This window comes from Pholcus phalangioides, unplaced genomic scaffold (assembly GCF_987345545.1).
Source record: "Pholcus phalangioides strain wild (caught in Gottingen) unplaced genomic scaffold, Ppha-v1.0 ptg000012l_1, whole genome shotgun sequence".
Taxonomy (NCBI): Eukaryota; Metazoa; Arthropoda; class Arachnida; order Araneae; family Pholcidae; genus Pholcus; species Pholcus phalangioides.
Window position 1 is genome coordinate 16,126,728 of NW_028301605.1, and position 25,396 is coordinate 16,152,123.

Sequence of the window (25,396 nt, forward strand, 5' to 3'; positions counted from 1 at the left end):
GATTATCAAAACTAAGGCGGGCTGCATCTAGTCTTAACTGATGTAATTTGCAAGTGGCTTTAATCATCCACACATTGCTTTGAGAAACGCCATAATGGCTTTTGTAAAGTGTACTTACTGTGTATCCATTTTCGTTTTACCATGGAATAGAATGATAGATGTGTACTATTAATTTTAGACGCTGATTCTTTTGTTTGCCTTTCCTCTCCTCCCAGGTGTACTAGTAGCAAACTCGCCTTCGGACACGAACGATCTGGACGACCTCGGCGACCCGTTAGGCGGCGACCCCGACAGCGGCCACATGAGCGAGAGAGACTCTAGTGTGGAACGCGAAGGCACCGGAATGAACGGGGGCCCGCCGGTCGGTAGCCCGTCGGGGCCCCCACCGGGAGCTCACACGGTACCGCACGGTGCCAACACCACGACCGGACCGGGCAACGGTGGCAATAACAGTGGGACCGAAAACAGCGGGCCCGGGACAACCGGTGGCCCCGGCGGTGGACCTCCGAACGACGAGAACACGCCCGGGACGAAGAGGAGGGGTCCCCGAACCACCATCAAAGCCAAACAGCTGGAAACCCTCAAGGCAGCCTTCGCTGCGACACCTAAACCGACGAGGCACATTCGCGAACAGCTTGCGCAGGAGACTGGACTCAACATGCGTGTTATACAGGTGAGTGGACGAATAACAATATATTCCATCTTGTTTTTTTTTTGTTTTTTTACAGGTTGAAGTGACTCACGGTAGCGTATTTACAGGGAGGGGGCTTAGCGTGCTATAGCCCCAGGGCGGAAAGTTCGGGGGTGCGGCAAGAAAGTTAGTAGAATGGGAGAAGAGCGGTAAAATTTGTGTAGACCTCAATAAATTTACCACGACTTAGACAGCAAGGGACTAGGTTAGTGAGTGACCAAAAGAGTGTCTTCGTCTAGAGTTTTCATGCACGTGACTGAGCAAACGAGTGACTTGGAGTTTGAGCAAGCATGTGAATGACCGAAAGAGTGGCATGCAGAGTTAGGGATCAGGTCAGTGAATGATCTGGAGCGTGTGATAGAGCAGGTGAATGACCTAGAGCATGCGTAAACGTGCAAATGATCAAAAGAGTGACCGACCTATAAAGCAAAAAAAACATGTCAGTGAGCGACCGAAAGAGCGACCTTCTGGAGAGTGTGCAAGTATGGATTGGACTGGATTTTGATTTTATTGGCGCAATGTGCAGGTATTTAAGTGATGAAGACAGTGTGCAAGCATGTGAGTCATCAAAACAATGCGCGAACACGTGAGTGACCAAAACAGCGTGTGAGTGGCCCATACGGCGTGCAGAGCGACCAAAACAGTGTGCCAGTATGTGAATGACCAAAACAATGTACAAGCATGCGAGTGGTCAAAACGGTGTTCAAGCATGTGAGTGGTCAAAACGGTGTTCAAGCATGTGAATGGTCAAGCGGGTTATAGCAGAAGGCGGCGGCGAATTCGAAGAAAGTTGTCAAGAAAATTAGACTAGAATGAGCGAAGGGCGACGAAATTCGTGTAGCCCACAGGCGGAAAAAACCACAAATGAGCCTCCGGGGACGGAGGGGAGGCTTCCACCCTAATAAATACCTACCAAGAAAGTATTGGTCACGTCACGCGAGAGACAACATCCATCTTCATACCAGAGAATAAATACAGACGTACTATCGGGAAATCACGATCCAACTGACCAGCAAGACAACAGCAGCAACAACAACAACAACAAAAGCCACAACCTCCAAAAAGATACCCTAAACCCCGAAATTAATAAGATTCGGTTTGACATGAAAGCAGAGAGTACGGGGGCTACTTCACACACAAGAGCCATCATCATCCGTGTCTGGGGGCCCCCACCGATGGTATAATTACGGCTTTCGCTTGTAAATGGGAGGTTTTGAAATGGCCGCAATGAGGCGAGAAATCACACACTCGGGACTGTCAGAACTGCAGAACCAAACAAAAAAAAAAAAAAAAAAAATAGTGAATAGAAAATTACTATCATATAACCAAAAAAGAGCCCAAAAGGAAAGACTTACTCACAACCCTTTCCCCCCCCCCCATTATCTGTGGGCCCCGTTCAGCGTTTCCAGAAAAAAAGGACTTTGTGTATTGTTTTATTATTATTATTATTATTATTTTAATTCACACGTGGCTGACACTGAACGTCTGAAAGAAATATTGAATTCAGGATTTTTGGTATTAATCTTTTTTAAAACTCACTTTTGAATCCTGGGCTGAAATAAAGCCTGGAACATGGCCCTCCACATCCTAGAGCAAGGCCCCTAGGCTGGGATCTTTTGCGTCCCTTCCCCCTCAAGTTAGACTTTTCACGGGCCCTATTATAGTTAATTTATATCGTGAAATAGCCAAAAAACGATGAGAATTGTCCTGGGCCCCATGGGCTATAGCCCTGTCAGCTCCACCCTTGTGGGGGGGGCATGCATTGGCGTACGCAAAGGGGGAGTTGGGGTTCTAACCCCCCCTTAAAGCAGATTAAACCTTGCCCCCCCCCCCGAGAATAAAAAAAAATTGAAACCCCCATTCCCCCTTGAGAAAATTCTGTATACGCCTATGGGGCCCATGGTAAAATAATTAACGCTCAAAACCGAGTAAATTTGAAAATCTCACTCCTGACTGGAAACTAGATGAGCTCAACTCGAGGACTTGATATCAAATAAATTTTACTTTTAGGACTCAAAATTGAGTAGTTTCCACTTTCTCAAACTGCATAGTTCCTACTTAAGATCCAAAACTTAAATGAATGCAACCAAGTTCTCAAAATACTAAATTAATCCAAACAAGTTTTAAAAATACTAAATTAATCCAAACAAGTTTTAAAAATACTAAATTAATCCAAACAAGTTTTAAAAATACTAAATTAATCCAAACAAGTTTTAAAAATACTAAATTAATCCAAACAAGTTTTAAAAATACTAAATTAATCCAAACAAGTTTTAAAAATACTAAATTAATCCAACTGAGGTCTAAGTGAATGATTCCTACTTTTTAAAATCCAGAATTTGAATGAATGCAATCAAGGCCTCACAACTATAATAAATCCGACCAAGTTCTCAGAAAAAAAATTGAATGAATCCAACCAAAATCTCAAAATTTGAATGAATGCAACCACGGTCCCAAAATTTGAATGAGTGCGCTCAACAGAGGTCTCAAAACTGAATAAATACCCTTCGGACTCAAAACTCAAAAAATTTCCCCAGGACTCAAAACAATAAATTTTCCCCAGGACTCAAAACAATAAATTTTCCCAGGACTGAAAACAATTTTTACAATTACAATTACAAAAACAATGCCACAACAGGCAAAATTCCCAACGATGGCTGATAAAAAGATACCCATAACTCAAGCCAATGAGCTTGTTTGAATCCTACTCAATAAATTTTCCCAGGACTCAAATCAATAAATTTCCTCAGGACTCAAAACAATAAATTTCCTCAGGACTCAAACCAATAAATTTCCTCAGGATTCAAAACAACGAATTTTCCCAGGACTGAAAGCAATAAATTTCTTTAGGACTCAAAAATGAATAAATTCACACACACATCGGACTCAAAACATTAAATTCCCTTCAGACCCAAAACTGAATAAATTTCTTCAAAAGGATTCGGAAACAGTTATTCCGACTCGGAGGCTAAATGTCAAATCCAACTTTTCGCAAACTAAGAAAAATCCCAACTCTAAAGACTACAGTATATGCCTTCAAAGGTTTACACTAATGCCTCAAAAAATTTACCTAAATCATTCTCGAAATTTATTAAAATTCATTTTTTCAATACATCCTCCACTAGGGTTTCTGCACCCTATTAATCACAAACCAATTTTCTTGAAATACTCTTATAGATTGACGTATGGGGGAAGGGGGGGACAATTTCCAATATACGTATAGTTTGTGTATTCGGGGTCAAATATCGCGAAAAACAGTTAAAAAATAAGAGAGAGACTGTGATATATGATAAGAAAAACAACTCTTCAGATGATGATAATGATAATAATAACAGGAGATCGATAACATACAAAAAAGTAGATGTTTACGCGTCATTTTAGGGTTCATGGACCGTTCTTCGCCCATACGAACCAAAAATAACATTTTTTTTTTTACAAAAAATAAAACAGATTTGATATGGTTCTAGAAATATCGATCGATCCCCAATCTCCCTTGCCTGTTATTATGTTATTATTATTATCATCGTTATTATTATTATTATTATTATTACCCCAAAAAAAATTGGAAGTTATGGAATATATTATTTAGATATGACGGGTTTTTAATAAAAATAAATAAATTTGATGGATGGTTGGGAGAGAAATGAAATTGGTTCGAAATTCATGATTTCTTGGAATTTATACCAAAATACACAGCATCGGGAAAATATAAATATTCATTACAATAAATATTATTTCACGAAATATTGTTCAATAGAATTCTTTGATTATTGAGTGAGCGTCGAATAATCAATGAGTGAGTGAGCAGTGAGTGACCAGAAAAGCGCGTGACCTCGAGATTGAATTTTTTCAAAATCATTTACGATTACTGTGAATTTCCTGACCAGTAGAATATAGACAGGCTTTTCGCACCCCTTTGGTCACTCGGAACTCGTCGCTCATTGGAACTCGTCGTTGGACACTGGCTCGGTCACAATCGATTGGCGTCCAAGAGAGTTAATGAGTGAGCGGTGAGTGACCAGAAAAGCGAGTGACCTCGAGAGTGAATTTCTTTAGAATCATTTACTACTGTGAATTTCTTGAACAGCAGAATATAGGCCGGCATTTTAGCTTCGGCATACAATCCGCACCCCCTTTGGTCACTCGGAACTCGTCGCTCATTCACACAATCGCTTGTTCACTCACTCTCTTTCTTTCTCATGGCGCCACTTATTTATCGACTCGGTCAATCACTCTCCTGTCCTTACGGCCACTCACTCGTCGTTTCCTCGTTCGCTCTCACGGTGACCCGCTTGGTCACTCATTTGCTCACTTTCTCGCTATTCATTCTTTATCTCAGACTCTTATTTGGTCATTTGGTCACTCGTTCACTGACTCAATTAATTGCCCATTTTCCTCTCTCGTGGACATCCTCTATCTTGGGCATTTATTCGGTCACTCTACTACTTCACCAAACACCACCTCTGGCCATATCGCTATATTGCAATTTGCTACCATTAGTGAGATGGGGTGGAAGTGAAGGCGCTGTCTATCGGTGGGTGCCTCGAGTTCGTTAGGGGAAATATCTTATCTATATCCTCCCTTGGGTTCGAACCCGGGACCCTGACAACAACCTTCACGATGGTAGACGAACATCTTACCATCATGCCACTCGGGCACTTTTCGGTCACTCTGTCGCTCGTCATCGATGATGGTCACTTCGTCATCGACTCGGTCCTTTACTCGCTCACTCACTTTTCTCACTGACTTGATCAATCGTTCATTCATTCGCTCTGAAGGATACTCATTATTTCGGACACTTACTCAGCCGTTTCGTAAGTCGCTGTTGCGGTTACTGAAATGATCTTCACCTTCTCACTTATTCATTTTTCGCTTTCACTTGCTCGTTCACTCATTCAGTCGCTCTTGCTCACTTGCTCGTTCACTCATTCAGTCGCTCTTGTTCACACGTCATTTACATTTTCATTTATTTTTTCACTCACTTGATAACTTAATTGACCTGGTCAATTACTCATTCGATTTTGGTCCCTAGTCATCTCGTTTAGTCATCACCTCATTCCCTCGCGCTTGTGGTCACTCAATTGGTCACTTATATGCTTGTTCACTCATGCGATTACTCACAGACTTTGTAAATCGCTCTCACGGACACTACCCTGAACACTTACTATGTTGCTCTAATGATTACTTGGTCACTTGTCTATCTACTTACTTATTCGGACATTCACTCACTCACTTGCTTATTGAATTCATTAATTACTCACAATGATATTCACTCTTTCAGACCATTAATTCGGCAGCTCCCTCACTCGCTCTCGCTATCACTCACTTGATCAATACGCACTTTATTTACTTTCACTCATTCACTCTCTCACTGACTCGATCAATCGCTCACTCGCTTCCATGAATACTCACCAACTCTCATGGCCACTCACTCTAATATTCGCTCACTCTCTTAGGCACATACTCTTTCAGTCACTCAGTGGCTTGATCAATCGTTCTCACGGATGATCATTCTCTCTTACTCGGTTCCTCACCCGCTCACAGATTCCATCAATGGCTTTCTTGATCAGTCACTTGGTCACTTATGGTCCCGTTTATTCATTCAATTGGTCGCTTAACTGCTCGCTTACTCACCCACTCACACACACACTGACTTGTTCAATTGCTCTTACGGACTCGCTTTCTCGTACACTTCTTCGGTTCCTCACTCATTCGTTCTTTGAAGTCACTCCACTCTCGTTCACTCCTCCACTCAATAGCACACGTAATGACGAACTGTCATCAGTGAATTTTCCTTTCCATGAAGTGAATATCCTGTACACGATCAATACCAGTAAGGATTTAAAATTCCAAAATCCTTAAGTATAATCCCACATCCAAGTCAGAAAAAAACATACCACTCACACTCACTCCATCGCTTTCACGGACACTCACTCACCCGCTGACTCAATCGCTCAGACGGACACTCACTCACCCGCTGACTCAATCGCTCAGACGGACACTCACTCACCCGCTGACTCAATCGCTCAGACGGACACTCACTCACCCGCTGACTCAATCGCTCAGACGGACACTCGCTCACGCGCTGACTCAATCGCTCAGACGGATACTCGCTCACCCGCTGACTCAATCGCTCAGACGGACACTCACTCACCCGCTGACTCAATCGCTCAGACGGACACTCACTCACCCGCTGACTCAATCGCTCAGAAGGACACTCACTCACCCGCTGACTCAATCGCTCAGACGGACACTCACTCACCCGCTGACTCAATCGCTCAGACGGACACTCACTCACCCGCTGACTCAATCGCTCAGAAGGACACTCACTCACCCGCTGACTCAATCGCTCAGACGGACACTCACTCACCCGCTGACTCAATCGCTCAGACGGACACTCACTCACCCGCTGACTCAATCGCTCAGACGGACACTCACTCACCCGCTGACTCAATCGCTCTCACGGACACTCACTCCCTCGGACACCTCCTCAGTTTCTCACTCATTCGTTCTTTGAAGTCACTTCCACTCTACTTCACTCCGTCACTCAATAGTACACATCACGATAAACTGTCATCGGCGAAATTTTCATCGGTGAACATCCCGGACACGATCAATATACAAGAAAGGATTCGAAATTCTTAAATCCTTGACATAATCCCACACCAAAGTCGAAAAGAAAAAAAACAACAGCAAAACCACGTCTCGACGAATCTCCCGTGATTTTTTTTCCCCCTCTCTCTCCCGGATCCTCATTAAATTTTCCCGGACAACAAACAAACAAACAAACAAAAAACACAGCTTTTATAAAGACCATTAAAACACTTTCCAAAAAACAGAATAATTAAAAAAATAAATGTTTAAATACGTAATAATGAAAACGGTGAGGGAGGGAAAAAAAACAACAACAACAAACAACGGGGGAAAAATTAGGCTTAAAGAGGGAAAAACAACTTTTCTAATTTTACATTAAAAAAAAAAAATTATAAATTAAGGGGGGGGGGCTTTTAATGTTAAATAATTGAGAAGAGGAGGGAAAAATAAAACATAAAAACATGTTAAAAATGCATTTTTCTTCAGTCCATGACACTTTGCATATGCGTGTTTTTTCAACAGGAAAAAAAAAATTAATTTTAATTTTCCTGAAAAGTGTAAATGAGGATTTATTAGCCGCGACATTCAACGCTTAATATTTAAGACATAATTAAATTCCTTTTTTTCCCGGTTTTTTTTCTCTCTCTCTCTCTCCATCATCAGAGCTCACAAAAAGCTTTGTCGCCAATTAAAGGTGTATTACATAATCTGCTCTCAATTAAGTGAGTAATGTATCGCCCTCTCTCTCTCTACTCTCTCTCTCTCTCTCTCTCCTTGTTAATTTCATCTCTCCTTTTCTTCTCCCATTCCGGTGTTTGTAAAACGGGAATACGTTGCGTTAATTGCTCGAACCTGACTCCACACAAGCACGCACTGAATAGGAGTTATACATGTTTAAACACATGCACACATACAAAATCCATCTTCTCTCTTCTCTCTCTCTTTTACCCATGGTTTCAATGATTATGATTATCTCTAAATTGGTATTTTATTTGATTAGAATGATTTCCGCATTATATTTTGAATCTACTGGAATCGTTTGAAAATTATTCCTGATTATTGATTTAGGGACCTGATCGACGTGGAAGAATCATAAAGAAGACCTTAAGGAACCAATGAGATCTTGAAAGATCTTTGAGAGATCATAAGGAGGACCGTTAGAGGGAAGGACACGTTCAAATCTTAAAAGGATTTTGTACATTCAAATGATCTTTACATTTCAAAGTGTCACTGCAAAATTTTTTTTTAGTTACAAAGACCTTAAAAGAAACAGCCATTCAGACTTTTAAGAGATAGACCGTGTTCGGACCTTAATGGGAGGGACCGCTCACAACGCGAAGAGCCACTATGACACTTTTTGTGTGACCAAGACCTTAAACGAAGCACCAAGATCTAAAAGAGTCACTAAGACCTCTCAAAGAGCCACTTAAAACCTAGAGAAAAGAGGCCATTCACACTTTAAATGTAAAGGCCAATCACACCTTAGAAAACGACCGAGACCTAAGAGAGCCATTGAGATCTTGAAGGGAAGGGCAATTCAGATATCGAAGGAGAAAACCATTCACAGCTTAGAGGACCACGATTTTTGGGTGACTAAGACCTTGAAGGGCCACTATGACACTTTTTGGGTGACTAAGATCTTGAAGAGCCACTATGACACTTTTTGGGTGACCCATCTAAAAGAGTCACTAAGACCTCTCTCAAAGAGCCATTTAAAACCTAGAGAAAAGAGGCCATTCACACTTTAAATGGGAAGGCCAATCACACTTTAGAAAACGACCAAGACCTAAAAGAGCCATTGAGATCCTGAAGGGAAGGGCAGTTCAGATATCGAAGGAGAAAACCGTTCACAGCTTAGAGGACCTCAAGGGCCACCATGACACTTTTTGGGTGACTAAGACCTCGAAGAGCCACTAAGATCTAGAAGAGCTACTCAGACATCGGCTCTCTCCATCATCAGAGATCACAAAAAAGCTTTGTCGCCAAATAGAGGTACATTACATAATCTGCTCTCATTTAAGTGAGTAATGTATCGCCTTCTCTCTCTCTCTCTGCTTGTTAATTTCATCTCTCTTCTTCTTCTCCCATTCCGGTGTTTGCAAAACGGGAATACATTGCGTTAATTGCTCGAACCTGACTCCACACAAGCACGCACTTAATAGGAGTTATACATGTTTAAACACCATGCATACGAAATCCCTCTTCTCTCTTTGTTGCTTCTTTTACCCGCGGTTTCAATGATTATGATTATCTCTAAATTGGCATTTTATTTAATTATAAAAATTTCGGAGTGCAAATAGCTATGATTAGACTTATTTAAGTAAAAAAATGTTGGATTTCTGAGACGAGTTTAATAAGTGTATCCCCTAAAATGCGGGAATTCCTTAGAAAAATGGAAATTGGTTCAATAATGTAATATATAGAGCATGGATATATTATTTCAGGGGTTCCTTTATAAAATTAATATTATTTCAATGGATTCGTAGAAGAGGGATATTATTTCTGGAGTACCCTAGAATATGGGTATCATTTCAGAGGTTCAATAGACTGTGTATGATTTTGGGTTTTCTTCTAAAACAGGGATTTTTTTTTCGATGGCTTCATATAATGCAGGGGTGGCCAACTTCTTTCTGTTCGCGGGCCAACATAATGGTCAGATATAGCGTCGCGGGCCGCATCAGTGGTGCAACTTCGGTGTATAAGCCGCTCCATTATTAATTGAATTAATTAGTTAGTTATTAAATTATATTCGTCACTGGAAATAAGAAGTTTGTAAGCAGTTTGTTAATCAAGAAATCTCTGCTTTTGGAACCGGATAGTTCAAATAATGATCACAAATTTAATTTTTTCACGGTTTATCTTGTCGCGGGCCGCACAAAATCACTTTACGGGCTAGCTGTTGGCCACCCCCTGATATAAATATCCCCCTGCATGGATATTATTTCAGGGGTCCCCTAGAAAATGAATATTATTGCAAGAGTTACTTACGATAGCTGGCCATTCTTATTAGCCGTGTGGTATCAAAAGTTACGAATGATCTCTAAAATACAATACGGGGTTCCAAACGACCAGCAAAGTCGGGTGAAACCAAGGAAAATATTCGGCAAAAGTCGGGGTAAAACAAGATTTTGAATATTATATTTCTTATTTCTCAGGAATTTCGGTTACGAAAAGTCAAAGAAATTTTCTAGTTTCGGCCAGAGAAAAACAACCGAGTATTTAACTAACCGTGCGATTCCTAACATCAAAATTTCGATCGGCCCAAGTCCTAACTCTCTGACCACCATTCCCCACTCAAAATCGGTCAACAACTACAAAATTTAACACTAAAAATTCACAACAATTCAAAGCAAAAAAAAAAAAAACTCAATTCAGAATAAACAAATTATTAATATTATACAAACACACACACACACACCAATAACAATAATCAACACATTCTTCATTAGCATACGCATCCTCCAAAAAGAAAGCAAAAATTTCCACTGAATTTTCTCGAAAAGTTCCCCCCATCCACGACCAAATAAATTTCCATTCGGAAAACTTTAAGAAGTTTCTTATACCTACAAATAATAATAATACACATCACTAGTAAATATTTATTCCATGTTTACTCATGTTTCGAGAGGAAATTCCTCGCATATTATTAATACACACACACACACACATATATATATCGAGCAAAAGGAAGATCAAATAAAATACACATTTGAATATTTTCTCTGTGTCTTCAAAAAGGAGAAGGCGGAGGGGGGGGGGGGTTTCTTCAAGGAAATGCATATTCCCTAGTTTATAAATTTGTTTACACACTGTATACACACACGTAGAAAATTTTTAAGAAGGGGGGAAAATAGAAAAATAAACGAGGAAATGGAAACAAAAATTTTTAGGTTCGATATTATATTAGCATGTATTAAATTCTTAGGAAACGAAGCGCCGTCATTTTTACCTTATATATATATATGGGAATTGGATGAATTCTTATTTTTTTTCTCATGTGTTTCGAGAAGTTTCTGTGTGTGTTTTTCTTTTAATGTTTGCGTTTCATCGAATGTATGTTTCTGTATTTGTGTGTGTCTGTGTGTGTTTTAATACACTGGGTAAAAAGTTTCTCGTGATATATATATATATATATGCGTGTGTGTTTCGAATGGATATACCTTTCAAGAATGAGACGGTATATACACAAAGAGCGAGAAGATGTATCGGGGATTATGTAATATGGCCGGAGGAAAATGCGTTTTTGTCGTGTTTTTCTTCGCGGAAATATCTCTCTGGATAGTCTTTTGATGGTTTTCTACAGATAAATATTATTCGTTATCGTTATATTTTGAGATTCCTGCGAAGTTTGTTTGTTATTATTTAGTTTTTTCCCCCTTTTGTGGTTGTTTGTTGCGGCTAGAAATAGAGTATGACAGTGGTTCTCAAACTTTTTGTCACCCGTGGCTCCCCCTTGACCAATTCATGGTTCTTCTGTGGTTCCCCAGAGTAGTTTGGTAGATATATTCCCATATGGAAAGAAACACTTCGAAGCATAAATAGGCATACAAATCAATATATCCAACTTGCCGCGACGCCTCTGACAAAGGTTGGCGACTTACACGTGGAGAAACACTAGAGTCTGGTATCAGTAACTGGGCTTGAGTTGTTGAAAGTGGAAATAGCAATGTGTGAGCACGCCATATTTGCAATCGTAATTTGGGGTATGTACGTTCATAAAATTGCCCTTCTAGGAGACTGGTGAAAGTCTTTCTGCTCTAGTAACCTGGTGGAACTCTTGCACGGCTGGGAATGTATGTGGCACATGTGCCCATGCAGTTCCCTGATGAAAGTCTCCTGCCGCTAGAAATGCACGTTTCACATACCCATCTGGTGACCTGATGCAAGTTTCTATCGGAAGTTTTGACTAAGGATGTGAGCGTATTGCATACCCTTTAATTACTTAGCACACAAACCTATTGCAGCTAGGAATGTTTTGTCACATGCTCTTTCGGTGAACTGGCGAAAGTCTCTTTAGGCTTGGAATGCCCATGGCATATGCCCCTTTATTGTCCTGACGGAATTCTCCGTCGGCAAGGAATGGACGTGGCACATGCCCTTCTAGTGAATTGTTGGAACTTTCTGTCGGCTAGAAATGTGCGTGTCACGTGTTCCGTTCTAGTGACCTGACGGAAATCTCTTGCGAAAAGTGTCGTCCTGTTCTAGTGACCTAATGAAAATCTACTGGAAAAGTACCATCCCGTTCTAGTAACTTCACGGAAATCTCTTGCGAAAGTGTCGTCCCCTTCTAGTGACCTGACGGAAATCTCTTGCGAAAGTGCCGTCCCGGTCTAGTAACCTGACGGAAATCTATTGGGAAAGTACCATCCCGTTCTAGTAACTTGACGGAAATCTCTTGCGAAAGTGTCGTCCCGTTCTAGTGACATGACGGAAATCTCTTGCAAAAGTGCCGTCCCGGTCTAGTAACCTGACGGAAATCTATTGGGAAAGTACCATCCCGTTCTAGTAACTTCACGGAAATCTCTTGCGACCAGGATTGTACTAGCATATGCACTTCCAGTGAACTGGCGGAAGTCTGTTGCGGCTTGGAATGCCGTGGCACGTGACCTTCTAGTGAACTTGATGTTCTAGATGCACCTAGGTCCAAATTTGAGACACTACTGAAGTCTCTTGCCGTTCTAGTGACCTGACGGTAGAACCTCTCTTGCGGCTAGCAATGTGAGTGGCACATGCCTTTTCAGTAGCTCGACCAAATTTCTTGCGGATGAATGCACGTGCCACAATGCTTTTTCATTGATCTGTTAGCTGCAATCATCTACAAGTTTCTTGATACATGCTTTTCTTGTAAATTAAAGAAAATTTCTTGCGGCTACGAAGGTGTGGGTGGTGCATGTCATTTTTGTGACCTGGCGGAAGTCTTTTGTGGCTTGGCACCTGCCCTTCTACAAAAGTGCCCAAAGTTTCTATTGGCTAGCCAAATGCGCAAGGCCCATTCCCAGCTAGTGACGGCTGATGAAAGTTTCTTGCAGAAGTGTCATTATGCTGTTCCAGTAATCTCGCGGAAGGGTCTTGCAACTAAGAATGTACGTGGCACGTGCCTTTTTAATCACCTGACGGAATTCTCTTGCGACTTGGCATATGCCCTCCTAGAAACTACTGGAAGTCACTAGCGCCTAGGAACGTACGTGGTACTGTATGTAGGCTATCCTTCTAAGAAATTGACGGAAGTCTTTAGCCTAGAGGGTAGGAATATACAGGGCACATGCCATGCTAGTAACATGACGGAAGTCTCCAGTGCCAAAAAATGCAACTTGTTTATATCTAGCGGTTGATAACCATAGACCAATACAATCACTAGGTTTTGTCAAATTTATTTTTTCCTGGGAATACAGAACCCTTTTATGAATATATAGGGAAAATAAAGGATTCAAAAAATGAGAATTTCTTTCATGTTTATTATGGATTAGTTTTTCCGATGTAGTAAAAAAATGGATCCGGATATTTTTTTTTCGATACGGAAACGGGAGAAAAAGGCTCCCGTATCTCTCCATTCAAATACACACGGAGTTACATGAAAGGTTAGCACACGCCCCTGACATGTCTCTTCTCTTTGTGGACGAGGCCAAAAAAAAAAAAAAAAGAGGCCCGATAACTTCTTTTTATTATTGAAGCCCGATTAGGAGGAGTCTTGGCGTAGCTATGGCCACTTTTGTGTGAATATCGGGAAAAATAAAATGCATTATTATTTTACAACAGGTTGTCTTTCCCCTCTCCATAACACTATTATTACAGTATTATTTATATATACACGCTTATATATGTTTTTTATTGGCTATATTGATATCTCTGTCGATTCAAGAGAAATAGTTTCGGTTCTCAAAGGACCAAGAAAATTTGGTTCGCTATATCCGGAAGGTCGTTCTAATATGAGCTCGTTATCAGAGCCGCCCTTAGGGTGTGTGAAAATGGTGCGGTTGCATCGGGCCCGCGTTTTGGAGGGCCCCGCACTTACTGTTTTAATTCATATAATTTTGGTTTCATTTCTTATATTTTGGAATTACTTCTTTCATAAATTCTAAATTTTTTCATCCATTTTGGAATTCTGAATTCTCATCAATTCTGGAATTATTTCTTTCATTTATTTTGCAGGCCTGTAACTAAGAAGAGGCAACCGGGACCCCGAGTTAAAATGGGCTCTACAAAAATTTGAACACTTATTTCTCATAATACTAACCCTTTTAAGGGGGGGAGTGCCCAAGAAAAAGTTTCCGGGGATCCGAAAATTTCGTATTTTCGAATATATATGGGGAGAATTTGCATTTTCACATAATCTATGATCTAGAGCGGTGTTTCCCAACCTTTTTCAGTCCACGCCCGCCCCCTCTTTGGACGATATTTTCTTCTCATGGCCCCCCTTGTTTTATCCACGGCCCCCCTACGCTCATCCCAGATCAAGAACCTTTCTACTTACTGAATTGAATTTAATCAAAACTAAGTTTATAATGAACAAATATTTTAAAAATAAAATTTAATTCTGAAATCCCGGGCCAAGCATGGACCCAGAAGGTAAATGCTCATCCCTTCCAAGAGCCAAATGAAATGTATAAAATATGGAATGATCCACATAACGAACCTACAATCGACCCTCCTAACATATCACCCTGGGTCTGTGTCTACCCTGGACTAGAGTTCAGTGAGCTTCCTTCTTGTGAAGGGTTTTATGCATGGCTGTCTCAACATCATGGGTTCCCCCATCAAAAGTAATATACTGGGGGCCTCATATTTAGCTGGAAGTGATTACGTACGAGTATTTACGTACTTATATTCGAAAATTATAGAACCAAATCTCATCATGTAGGGCCTCCCTAAGGATTCTGAAAGTAGTAACAATTTCTCCCATCATATTTCAATTGAAAGCTCGAATTCTTCGCAACTCTCTGTGGGCCCCCTTCACACTTGCCATGGCTCTTATGCATAATACCCTAGTTTAATTGGTGAATTTGTTAAATACGAAAAAAAATTCCCTAAGTCTAGTATGTGTGATAAATATAGTCGGACCTCGGTGTAATGACAACAAATTTTACGATCGTATCCCGATATAATGATAACAAACTTCACAATCATACCCCGATATAATGATAAACTTTACGATCCTACACCGATATAATGATAACAAACTTTGCGATCGTGCCCCGATATAATATATGAATGAATTATCGTGTATAGTCTATTATTATATAGTACGATTTATCATGTTTACCAACGACACTACGTTTGGGTATTATGCATAACCGCCGGTAAAAGTGATAAAATTTATGGACATTTATCAAACTTACCAAAATGCTTGGATAGTATGCATGATAACCGGTTACCATACATAACAACCGGATCATCACACACATTGACCGCGTAACATACATACATACATATATAGCTCATACAGACGATGGACCAAATAAAAAATATATATACGTATTTACAAATATAGGCCTGGAAAAAAGCCTTGGTGTGAGAAGAGAGAAAGAAGAGCCCATAATAAATGGAGTCTCTGAGAGAAGCCGCCGCCAAAAGCCCGGTGGCCATCTTCAAAAAAAAAATAAAAAAAAAATAAATAAAATTCTATTCTTTATTCCAGGCCCCCCCCCTTCTCTCCTGTCATTTTTTTCCCTTTCTATTCCCGGAAAAAAAAGCCCTCTGGCCACACACACACACACACGCGTTGTTGTTGTTGTTGCTGCCGCCTATATTTCAACGTTTGGCTCGAGCGAGAAAGACTTGGTCAAAAAACGGGAGAGAAATGGCACTTCCATATATTTATGACTCCAAAAAAAAAAGAAGAAGAAAAGCTGTCATTGGTCGGTTTTTTTTTTATATTCCTGATCCCGGGCAAAAGTTTGTCCTGGAAAAAGAAAAGGGAACTCTTATACATGAGTATTGAAGAAGGAAAAAAAGAAAAAGGAGCACATCGTGTGGTGTGGTTCATGTATTATAAAATATATATTTTTTTTCCGTCTTATACAGTGGACGTCGATCAGGAAAAGAATGCTTTGTCCGGGAGAAAAAAAAAAGGTCCTGGAAAAAAATGTGACTTTTTTTTCTTTTTTGCCCGTCTTCTTAGTGAAGGATAGCGAGCCAGTAGGGTTTGTGAAAGTCAAGGCTCAGAGGCCATCGTTGAGTAATGGTTGTGTGATGTCGGCACGAAGTCAAACCGGAGAGATGCTATCTCTGTATGTGTACGGGGGGGCCACATAATACTGTGGAAGGGAACGGACGGATGGCAAATGGTGCCACACATAGAAGATTATCTTTCCACGGGAGGAGGAGACTCTATCCCTTTTTTTTTTTTTTGCCCGATGTCATTTATATTGTCCGCTTGTACGGTTCGAATGTTTCTCCTCGTTTATATGACATCGTGGATACTTTTCCCAGAACCCCTTCTGTAATGTCTAACGGGTGGAAAAAAACGTCACGTGACTTCTATATCAATATTTGTTGAATAATTGACACATTCTTGTGAACTATACTCTGTAATTCTCCGTTGGAATTATGAATCGTCTGACTTTTTCCTACAAATAGTGATTGTTCATTCTGATCAGAGAGAGTTTGTGGTTCCGCGAGTGTCGTTATAGCCGAGTTTGTCTGTGCTTTTAAAATGGGGCTGCAATCAGTTGGTTTCTATTTACGACTAAACATTGCTCTCACTAAGGGTGCCATTCAAGTATTGCGTAAGCATATTTTCAGCCATTTTGGACCCCCTCCCCCCCCCCTTGTCAGCAAAAGTCAGCAAAACACTGACACCCCCCCCCCCCGTCAGCAGCTTAGAATATTTCATATCTTCAAAAAGGGGTGGTTGATGACGTAAGCAACCTTCAAACCTCCCTCCCCCCCTTATCATCAAAAGTCAGCAAATCCGAAACCCCCCCCCCCCTCGATGCTGACGCAATACCTGAATGACCCCTAAGTCGTGTTTGTCCATTCGGATCGGCAAAGTGGTTATCGAATTTGACACCTGAGTTCAAGTCCTTACGGATGGATGACCATGAGTCTGAGATGACACCTTATTACAACGGCTTTTCGGTCTTCTGAATGTCTATAACGGTATTTGGTTGCATAACAACGTGGCACTAATCAGTGGGATTTCATTTACAACCAAACACTGCTCTCACTAAATCGTGATTGTCCATATCCGGATCGGCAAAGTAGCTATTAAACTTGACAACAGAGTTCAAATCCTCAAAAAAAATGAATGACAAGGAATTTGAGAGAGATGACGTTGTGTGGTTTCGTGAATGTCACTATAACCGAGTTCAATTGATAACAGTGTCGGTTCGAGTAGTAGCTTTGTATTTACGACTAAACACTGGTTTTTTTTACTAAATCATGATTGTCCATTCAGATAGGGGCAAAGCGATTATTACCAAACTTGACACCCGAGCTCGAATCCTTAAATAAAACGAATTTGATGACACTCTGATTGTAAGGATACAATTTTGTGGTTCCCTAAATGTCGTTATAACAGAGTTTGACTACTTTACAATGCAGTGGTAGTCAGTAGGTTTTTATTTAAGATTAAACACTGTTATCACGTGATTATGGGTGTCCATTCGGATCCGCAAAGTGGCTGTCGATCTCGACTTGAGTTTAAATCAGTGTTTCCTAAAGTTGGCGATATCGCCCCCTGGTGGGCGATGGAATGGTCTGGGGGGCGATAGAAGCTACGATTATAACATAGGATCCTATGGGTTCACTTGAGTCGGGGGGCGATGAGAGAAAAGAAATTCTGAGTAAGGGGGCGATGGAACAAAAAGTTTGAATAACTATGGTTTAAATCCTTACGAATGGATGGGTAATGAATTCGATTACACTGCGACTGTGACGGCATGATTTCTTGAATGTCGCTATAGCGTTATTCGATTGTGCAACAATGTGGCATTAATCGAATTTTATACTTGAGTTATATACTTGACACCCGAGTTAAAATCCTTAAAAATTCGGATTGGCAAAATGACTGCCATATATACTTGACACCCAGGTTCAAATTTTTAAAGCTTCAGATTGGCAAAATGACACCCGAGTTTAAATTCTTAAAGATTCGGGTAGCACAACAACCGCCAAACTTGACACCCGAGTTCAAATCTTTAAAAATCAAACCTTAAAAAAAAATTGAAACTCAAAGCTGAGAACAGAAATCACACAAAGCCACTTCATACTTATAAAAATTCTTTCAACACGCTTGTAAAAGGATTATAACAATCACTTTATAATTACTCAATTCAACCTGCGTATGCGCTACAAGACCCAAGATAAAGACCATCTCACCATCAACAACGACGCAGATAGTATCCAAACTCTCAAAATGTAATTTAGAGCTTAAAAAAGAAAAAGAAAAAGAACAACAAAAAACAGTCAATAAAATGGCGGCATCCACGATGTTCTGGTATTGATCCAGTAACATTAGTCGGTGAGGAGCGCTTTAAGGTGTAAAGCGCACAGATAATATCTCATGATCGACTGTAATACGTCAATTACTGTCAGGTCACTTCGACTGACAACAGATCTTAAATAGCTCAGGAAAGTAAGTCAAGTAAGTAAAGTCTGTATATACACACACACACACACACACATACATACCCTCTCTCTTTTCTTATTCTTAAAGAATGAAAACACACGAAAGAAAGAAAGTAGCCATTTTTAAGGCTGCCATCAGCTTCGCGTAAAAATCTTACAGTTCTTATGGGCGAACCACCCTTTCGCCCCCCCCCACCCAAAAAAAACCACCTCCTACTTCCCTCACCATTGCCTTCAGAAACAGTTCTGTTTTTGCTGATGGTGTATAGGAGGCTGCTGCTGCTGTAATGGAAGGAAGGGTACGGGGTTCGTTTCCCGAAGAAGGTTTTTGGGAGATCCTGGAGCGAGGGAGCGAGAGGGAAAGGGGGAGAAATGCGAACGGTAGGGATTAGAACTATCCATCAAGCCTCGAGATTCCCCAACCCACGTGGAGAGAGAAGCGATCCCCCTTAGACTTAAACTCCCTTCTTCTTCTACTACTTCTTCTTCAACGTTATTCTTTTGGATGCAAGAGAAGGAGAAAGAAGAACAAGGAGAATGAGGCAACAGACTACAGCAAAAGGTATGCGAGAGAGAGAGAGAAAGGTAGGTAGGTAGAGCCGAGGCACAGTACTGCAGTATATACTGCTGCCACTGCCACACACACATGCATGTGTGTATATATGTATATATACGTGTGCTGCCAGGCAAAAGGTCTGAGCCAAGATAAGCTCCGGCAGCAGGATCCCTCTCTCTGACTCTCTCTCTCTCTCCTCCATCTCTCTCTCTCTCTCTCTCTCACTGTTTCGACCTTACCACCGACTCATTCGCTGTCTTCTACACCCCATGGCAGCGTCTGTTCGTGATTGGAGGGAGGGGATAGTATTGGAAAACGATTTCGGAGAAGGATACCCCTCCTCCTACATCGTTTGTGTGTGTGCCACTCCTCGTGGCATCTACAACACTGCACTGCCACATCCATCCTACTACTACCATCTTCTCTTGCCTTTACGAGAACTGGAGGAAAACTCTTCTTCTTCTTGTTCGTCTTCCACTGCCGCATACCACCCTCTTTTCCATCTTCTGTTGCTCTAAGGCTGCCAACCTTCAACGAGGCACTACCACCACCACCACCACCGTCGCCCACCGCCGCAAGACTTCTCTACCATCCCCTTACAGTATTCTTCTATACAGAGATTCCGCTCCCCATCGCCTCTATCCAACATTTCTGGCAGAACTTGGGAAAAGCAAGCAAAACACATAGCCGGATGAGTTAAGACTGAACAGGAAAAGTAGACAGCAAGGTAGCGAGAGAATTCCTTGGATTTTTTTTTTTTTATTATTATTATTGTCTTTTTTTTTCCTGTATTCAGCGGGAAGAAAGTCCAACTGGACAAGAGGATGTAGGAGGCCAGAAAAAAGAGAGAGAGAATACTTGGAATGTGTGTGTTTGTATGTCGAGGACACATATATACGTTCTTGTTTCGTATGGACGCACCTGACACTCTCTTTCTCCAGACACTCTGGTAGACATTTTGCTTGGATCCGAGATGCTGGGAAGACTTTTTTTTTCTCGCACACAATAGTTCCTTGGCTAGTTCAGGGGAAGAGATTTATTGTCGTGAATTGCCTCGATGCATTTGTTTGTTGCTGCTGTTTCCTTGCAGGGCATTCGCTTTGTTTGTTGGTATTAACGCGTCGGCGGCCGTGATGTGGACCGATTTCTTCTCTTTTTTGGTTGAAATTTTAAATATCGGTGAATTTCTTATGTACAGTGAAACCCCTCTTAACGGACCCCCCCTCCCCTCTCAGATGCGGTCACCCCTCTTTTACGGCATCTCCTTTGTATAGTAAAAAGCATTCCAAATCCATTATTAACGGTCACCCCCCCCCCTTCTTTTACGGACGAGTTGTTTTTTTTTTTTGTCCCGCTGGTGTCCGCAGAAGAGAGATTTTTATTGTATTAAGATCGTTATTGGTTCAGTCAAAACCCTGGGGATCGTCGGACCAATTTCTTATATATTGAGATTGTTATTAGTTTATGAGTCAAATCTTTGATAGTTTTAGTGCTGAAATTTGGGATTTCCTGAGAAATTAGTGTGAGATGGATTACATTTTATTGCTTTCGTATACAATGAATGAATGAACATTTTCGTATACGGTAATTCGTTTGTCTTTAATTAATTAGGTAAAAAAACCCTGATGTTATACATATATTATATGAGCAATACCCATTTGAAAAAATTGAAAAAAAGTGTGATTGAGCTTTCATGAAACTTCAAAGGTATGACTTATTCTGAAACCTCTTTCAGTTTGATCCATTTATTTGCATTAATATTAAAAAATGCCGAACTACATAGATTTTACATGCTCAACCCATGACCTGTGGGCAAAATATGACCCTCAGAGATGTGGCCATGTGACAAAAAGCCAAACACCTCAACTGGCCCATGGCACATTTCCAGATGGTTAACTGGCTCGCGACACATTTCCAGGTCATTTAAGGGACCCCAATCACACTTCTAAATTGCTTGAGTGACCCACAGCACATCTCCAATTCACTTAATCGGCACGTGGTACCACTTGCAGATTACTTAAATTTGCCCGCTACATATTTCCAGGCCACTCGAGTGGCCCGCAGTATGCTTCGAGATCAATTAAGTGACTCTCGGCACATTTCCTGATCATATAAATTGCTCGCGACACACATTTCATCACTCAAGTGGCCCACGACACATTCCCGAATGACTCAAGTGGCCCACGGCACATTTCCAGGTAGCTCGAGTGGCCATGTTCCCAAACCAATAAATCAGCCCGTGCTTTTCCCCCCAAAAGTTTGAGCATCCTTGATATTGATGCATATGCACGTATGAGTTTGCATATAATCCGGAACATAATAAGATCGAAATCTTAACGAAGACCGTTGATTAGCAAACAATGTTAGAAAAATTTATTTTAAAAAAAATTCAGCGATGATGGTTATTTATTGTTTGGAATCGACATCAGATAAACGTTTCTAAAAAGATCTACAAGAAAATATGCAGTAAAACTCCTCTTAACAGTCACCCCTCCTTTACGGCCAAATAATAATTTCCCCCATATAATAGAAAAGCATGCATTTTAAACCCGTGATTAACAGTCACCCCTCTTTTACGGATGAGTTTTTTTTTTTTGTCCCACTTGTGAATTTTGTCCAGCAAAAGAGAGGTTTTACTGTACTTTGGCACTTCGATAGCATCTCTAATGTTTGCTTCACTGTATGAACGTGAATATTGCTAAGAAGCCTACTTTACATTGTTTTCTTTCGATGAATGTTAGTGTCTCATTGATGGATATCATTTCAAAATCAGCGATCAGTAAGAATTTTAATCGATCGTTTAACCCCTCTTCTGGTTGATTTCACCGATTTTTGTCATTTATTGTCTGTGGAGATTCGTGGGAAAAATGAGGATTGTCAGTTTTGTGTCTTTGTTGCTCGGAACTTTCAGTGGTTAACTCGATTCCCAGTCAAATCAGTACCTGGGTTTCATGATAATGGGGGAAAAAATGACTTGCAGTAATATTGTCAACAATAAAACCTTAAAACTTTTTTTAAAGATACAAATACAAGGTTACATGCACCACAACATGCAAAATGCCCAACCAGGTTGCTGAGAAAAAAAATGCCCATAACAAATATGGATGTCATATATTTATAAAACAACCCAATTAAAAATGAAATCATAAGAAGTATAATGTCATATATACCTGACAAAATATAATACAAAGATATAGATGTATACGGTATATATTTTTTCTTTTGGTAGAGTTAACCGTATCTCTTTGGTATGAAATGAATCGTTTTTAAATGGCGATAACCAACAATGGCCCTTAAATGACTTCAGCCAACTATTTTTCAATCATTAAAATAATGATTTCTTTTTGAATATTTATTTACATAGTTTTTTATGTTCAAAAACAATGAATTTACTGGGTTTTTTTTTCCAAATTGTATTTAGTTTTAATAAACAATGACTTTAAATGTTAATGTTTTATCGTTAATTTATTCTTGAATGGCTGTGACAGTGATTCGAAAATCACCATAACCAACAATGATTCAAAAATTGTAAACAACAATGGTTCAAAAATCACTATAACCGACAATGGTTCAAAAATCATTATAACTAACAATGGTTCAAAAATCATTATAACCAACAATGATTCAAAAATCAATATAGATAACACTGATTCAAAAATCACTATAACCAACAATGGTTCGAAAATCACTATAACCAACAATGGTTCAAAAATCACTATAACCAACAATGGTTCAAAAATCATTGTAACCAACAATGGTTCAAAAATAATTGTAACCAACAATGGTTCAAAAATAATTGTAACCAACAATGATTCAAAAATCAATATAGGATTTGATTGCGTTGAGATTGGTTCACTGATTCAAAAATCACTATAACCAACAATAATTCAAAAATCAGTATAGCCAACAATGGTTCAAAAATCATTATAACTAACAATGATTCAAAAATCATTATAACCAACAATGATTCAAAAATCAATATAGATAACACTGATTCAAAAATCACTATAACCAACAATGGTTCAAAAATCACTATAACCAACAATGATTTAAAAATCACTATTAACCATCAAAATTTAAAAATCACTATTAACCAACAAAATTTAAAAATCACTATAGCCAACAACGATGAATGGACCATAATACCAACAATGATTCACAAATCGCTATAACCGACAATGATTTTAAAAATGGCTACAACTTCTATTTTCTATTTTGATATGGCTATCACTTCCTATTATTTTCAATGTCTTATTATTTTGCTGGCTGCAGTTGGAAATTATTTCAAGGTATTTCATATTTCACAAAAAAAATATAAATTATTTTATTTCTAAATACATAACTACACTTGACAATGGTTTTCAAATGGATGTAACTATCATTTTCTTAATGACTGTAATTAACAATGACGAGAGAGAATATGGTCAACAATTATTATTTTTTTATTTCTACGTGCATGAAATAGTACACGTGTCTTTGACATTATTCCGAAGGGTTTCTTAAGACGATAGGATTGCTTTGAAGCTCCCTTAGAACATTGAAGTTGCTTCTTAGGACATTGGGATTGCTCCAAGGGAATCTTTAGGACATTGGGATTGCTTCAAGGGGTCTTTAGGACATTGGGATCGCTTCAAAGGTTCCATGTAACATTAATATTGCTTCTTCTTAGGACATTAATATTGCTTCTTTGGAGGGCGCGGAAGCCCAAGTCGATGAGATACTCGCCAAAGGATGTTTAGAGGTGTCGCGAGTTCGTCCTTGTCAGAAAATTTTCCTGAAACAGGGGTGCAACAAAAACGACGACATGACCGCAGAAACAATTGCTACCGCAGGTAGTCCCCCATCGAGGGTTTAGCACACCAACCTCTCGATGAGTATAAAAAACAAGCCTGCCGTTCGGAATTGGCAATAAATTGCAGGTCACGGTCTAATTAGCCCTAGTGTGCAGGAAATGACCGTGGTGCGACAAAAATGATCAAATGATGTTTGGACATTGGGGTTGCTTCAAAGGTTCTTTGAGCATTGGAATTGCTTCAAAGGTTCTTTGTAACATTTATATTGTTTTTTGTATCATTTATATTGCTTCATAGGACATTTATATTGCTTCATAGGACATTTATATTGCTTCATAGGACATTTATATTGCTTCATAGGATATTTATATTGCTTCTAGTGAATAAGGAACATTTATAATGCTTCTTAGAACATTTATATTGCTTCTTAGAACATTTATATTGCTTCTTAGAACATTTATATTGCTTCTTAGAACATTTATATTGCTTCTTAGAACATTTATATTGCGTCTTAAGACATTGAGATTTCTCCAAAAATCCCTTTAACATTGGGAATGCATTAAGAATCTTTTAGAGCAGTGTTCCCAGCCGTTTCGAGCCCGCGGCCCGATTTCATTCATTTTTGTGAGTCGAAGGCCTGGTCAAACACACGACCAACTGAAATTGAATAAGGAAAAATGAAACAGGCCACTCACTCGCGGCCCGGTATGAATGAAGTCAGGGCCCGGCGGTTGAGAAACACTGTTTCAGAGCATTGGGATTGTTTGAAGAGTTATTTACAAAATTTGAAGAGAAACACTGCTTCCAGACATTGAAAGAACTTTATATCACTACAATTTTTTATACACCGAAGTAATACATCAATTTCGCATCAGTACAATACACGCGGTTAAATATTAAGAAACAATTCGTGAAATTCAGGAAACAAAAAGTTGTTTTTTTCCCTTATTTTTCCCTAAACCAAAAGAAAGAAAGAAAAAAATCCCGGACCAAAACAAAACAAAAAAGTGAAAAAATTCTTCCACACGAACGATGAGAAAATAATAATAATAATAATAAAAGGGAGCAAAAAAAAGAAGAAAAAAACTTTTCCTTACTTCCTTTTCGGGAACAGGTTCCAGATGAAAATGGTTTTTTCCCTATCCTAAATACGATAGGACGAAAAATAAGGGCGAAAAAAAAAGTCTGACAAGG

The 25,396-nt window shown here is 39.8% G+C and overlaps 1 protein-coding gene across 2 annotated transcripts in view; it reads left to right on the top strand.

Annotated features, from left to right (window-relative positions):
• The window catches only part of LOC149079662 (LIM/homeobox protein Lhx5-like), a 240,657-nt gene that overhangs the window by 117,277 nt on the left and 97,984 nt on the right, over positions 1–25,396 (top strand). For both annotated transcript variants that reach the window (XM_089240271.1, XM_089240270.1), the window contains exon 3: positions 216–673. In XM_089240271.1, coding sequence (XP_089096397.1) covers positions 216–673 — 458 coding nt within the window. The remainder of the gene's footprint in view (positions 1–215; positions 674–25,396) is intronic.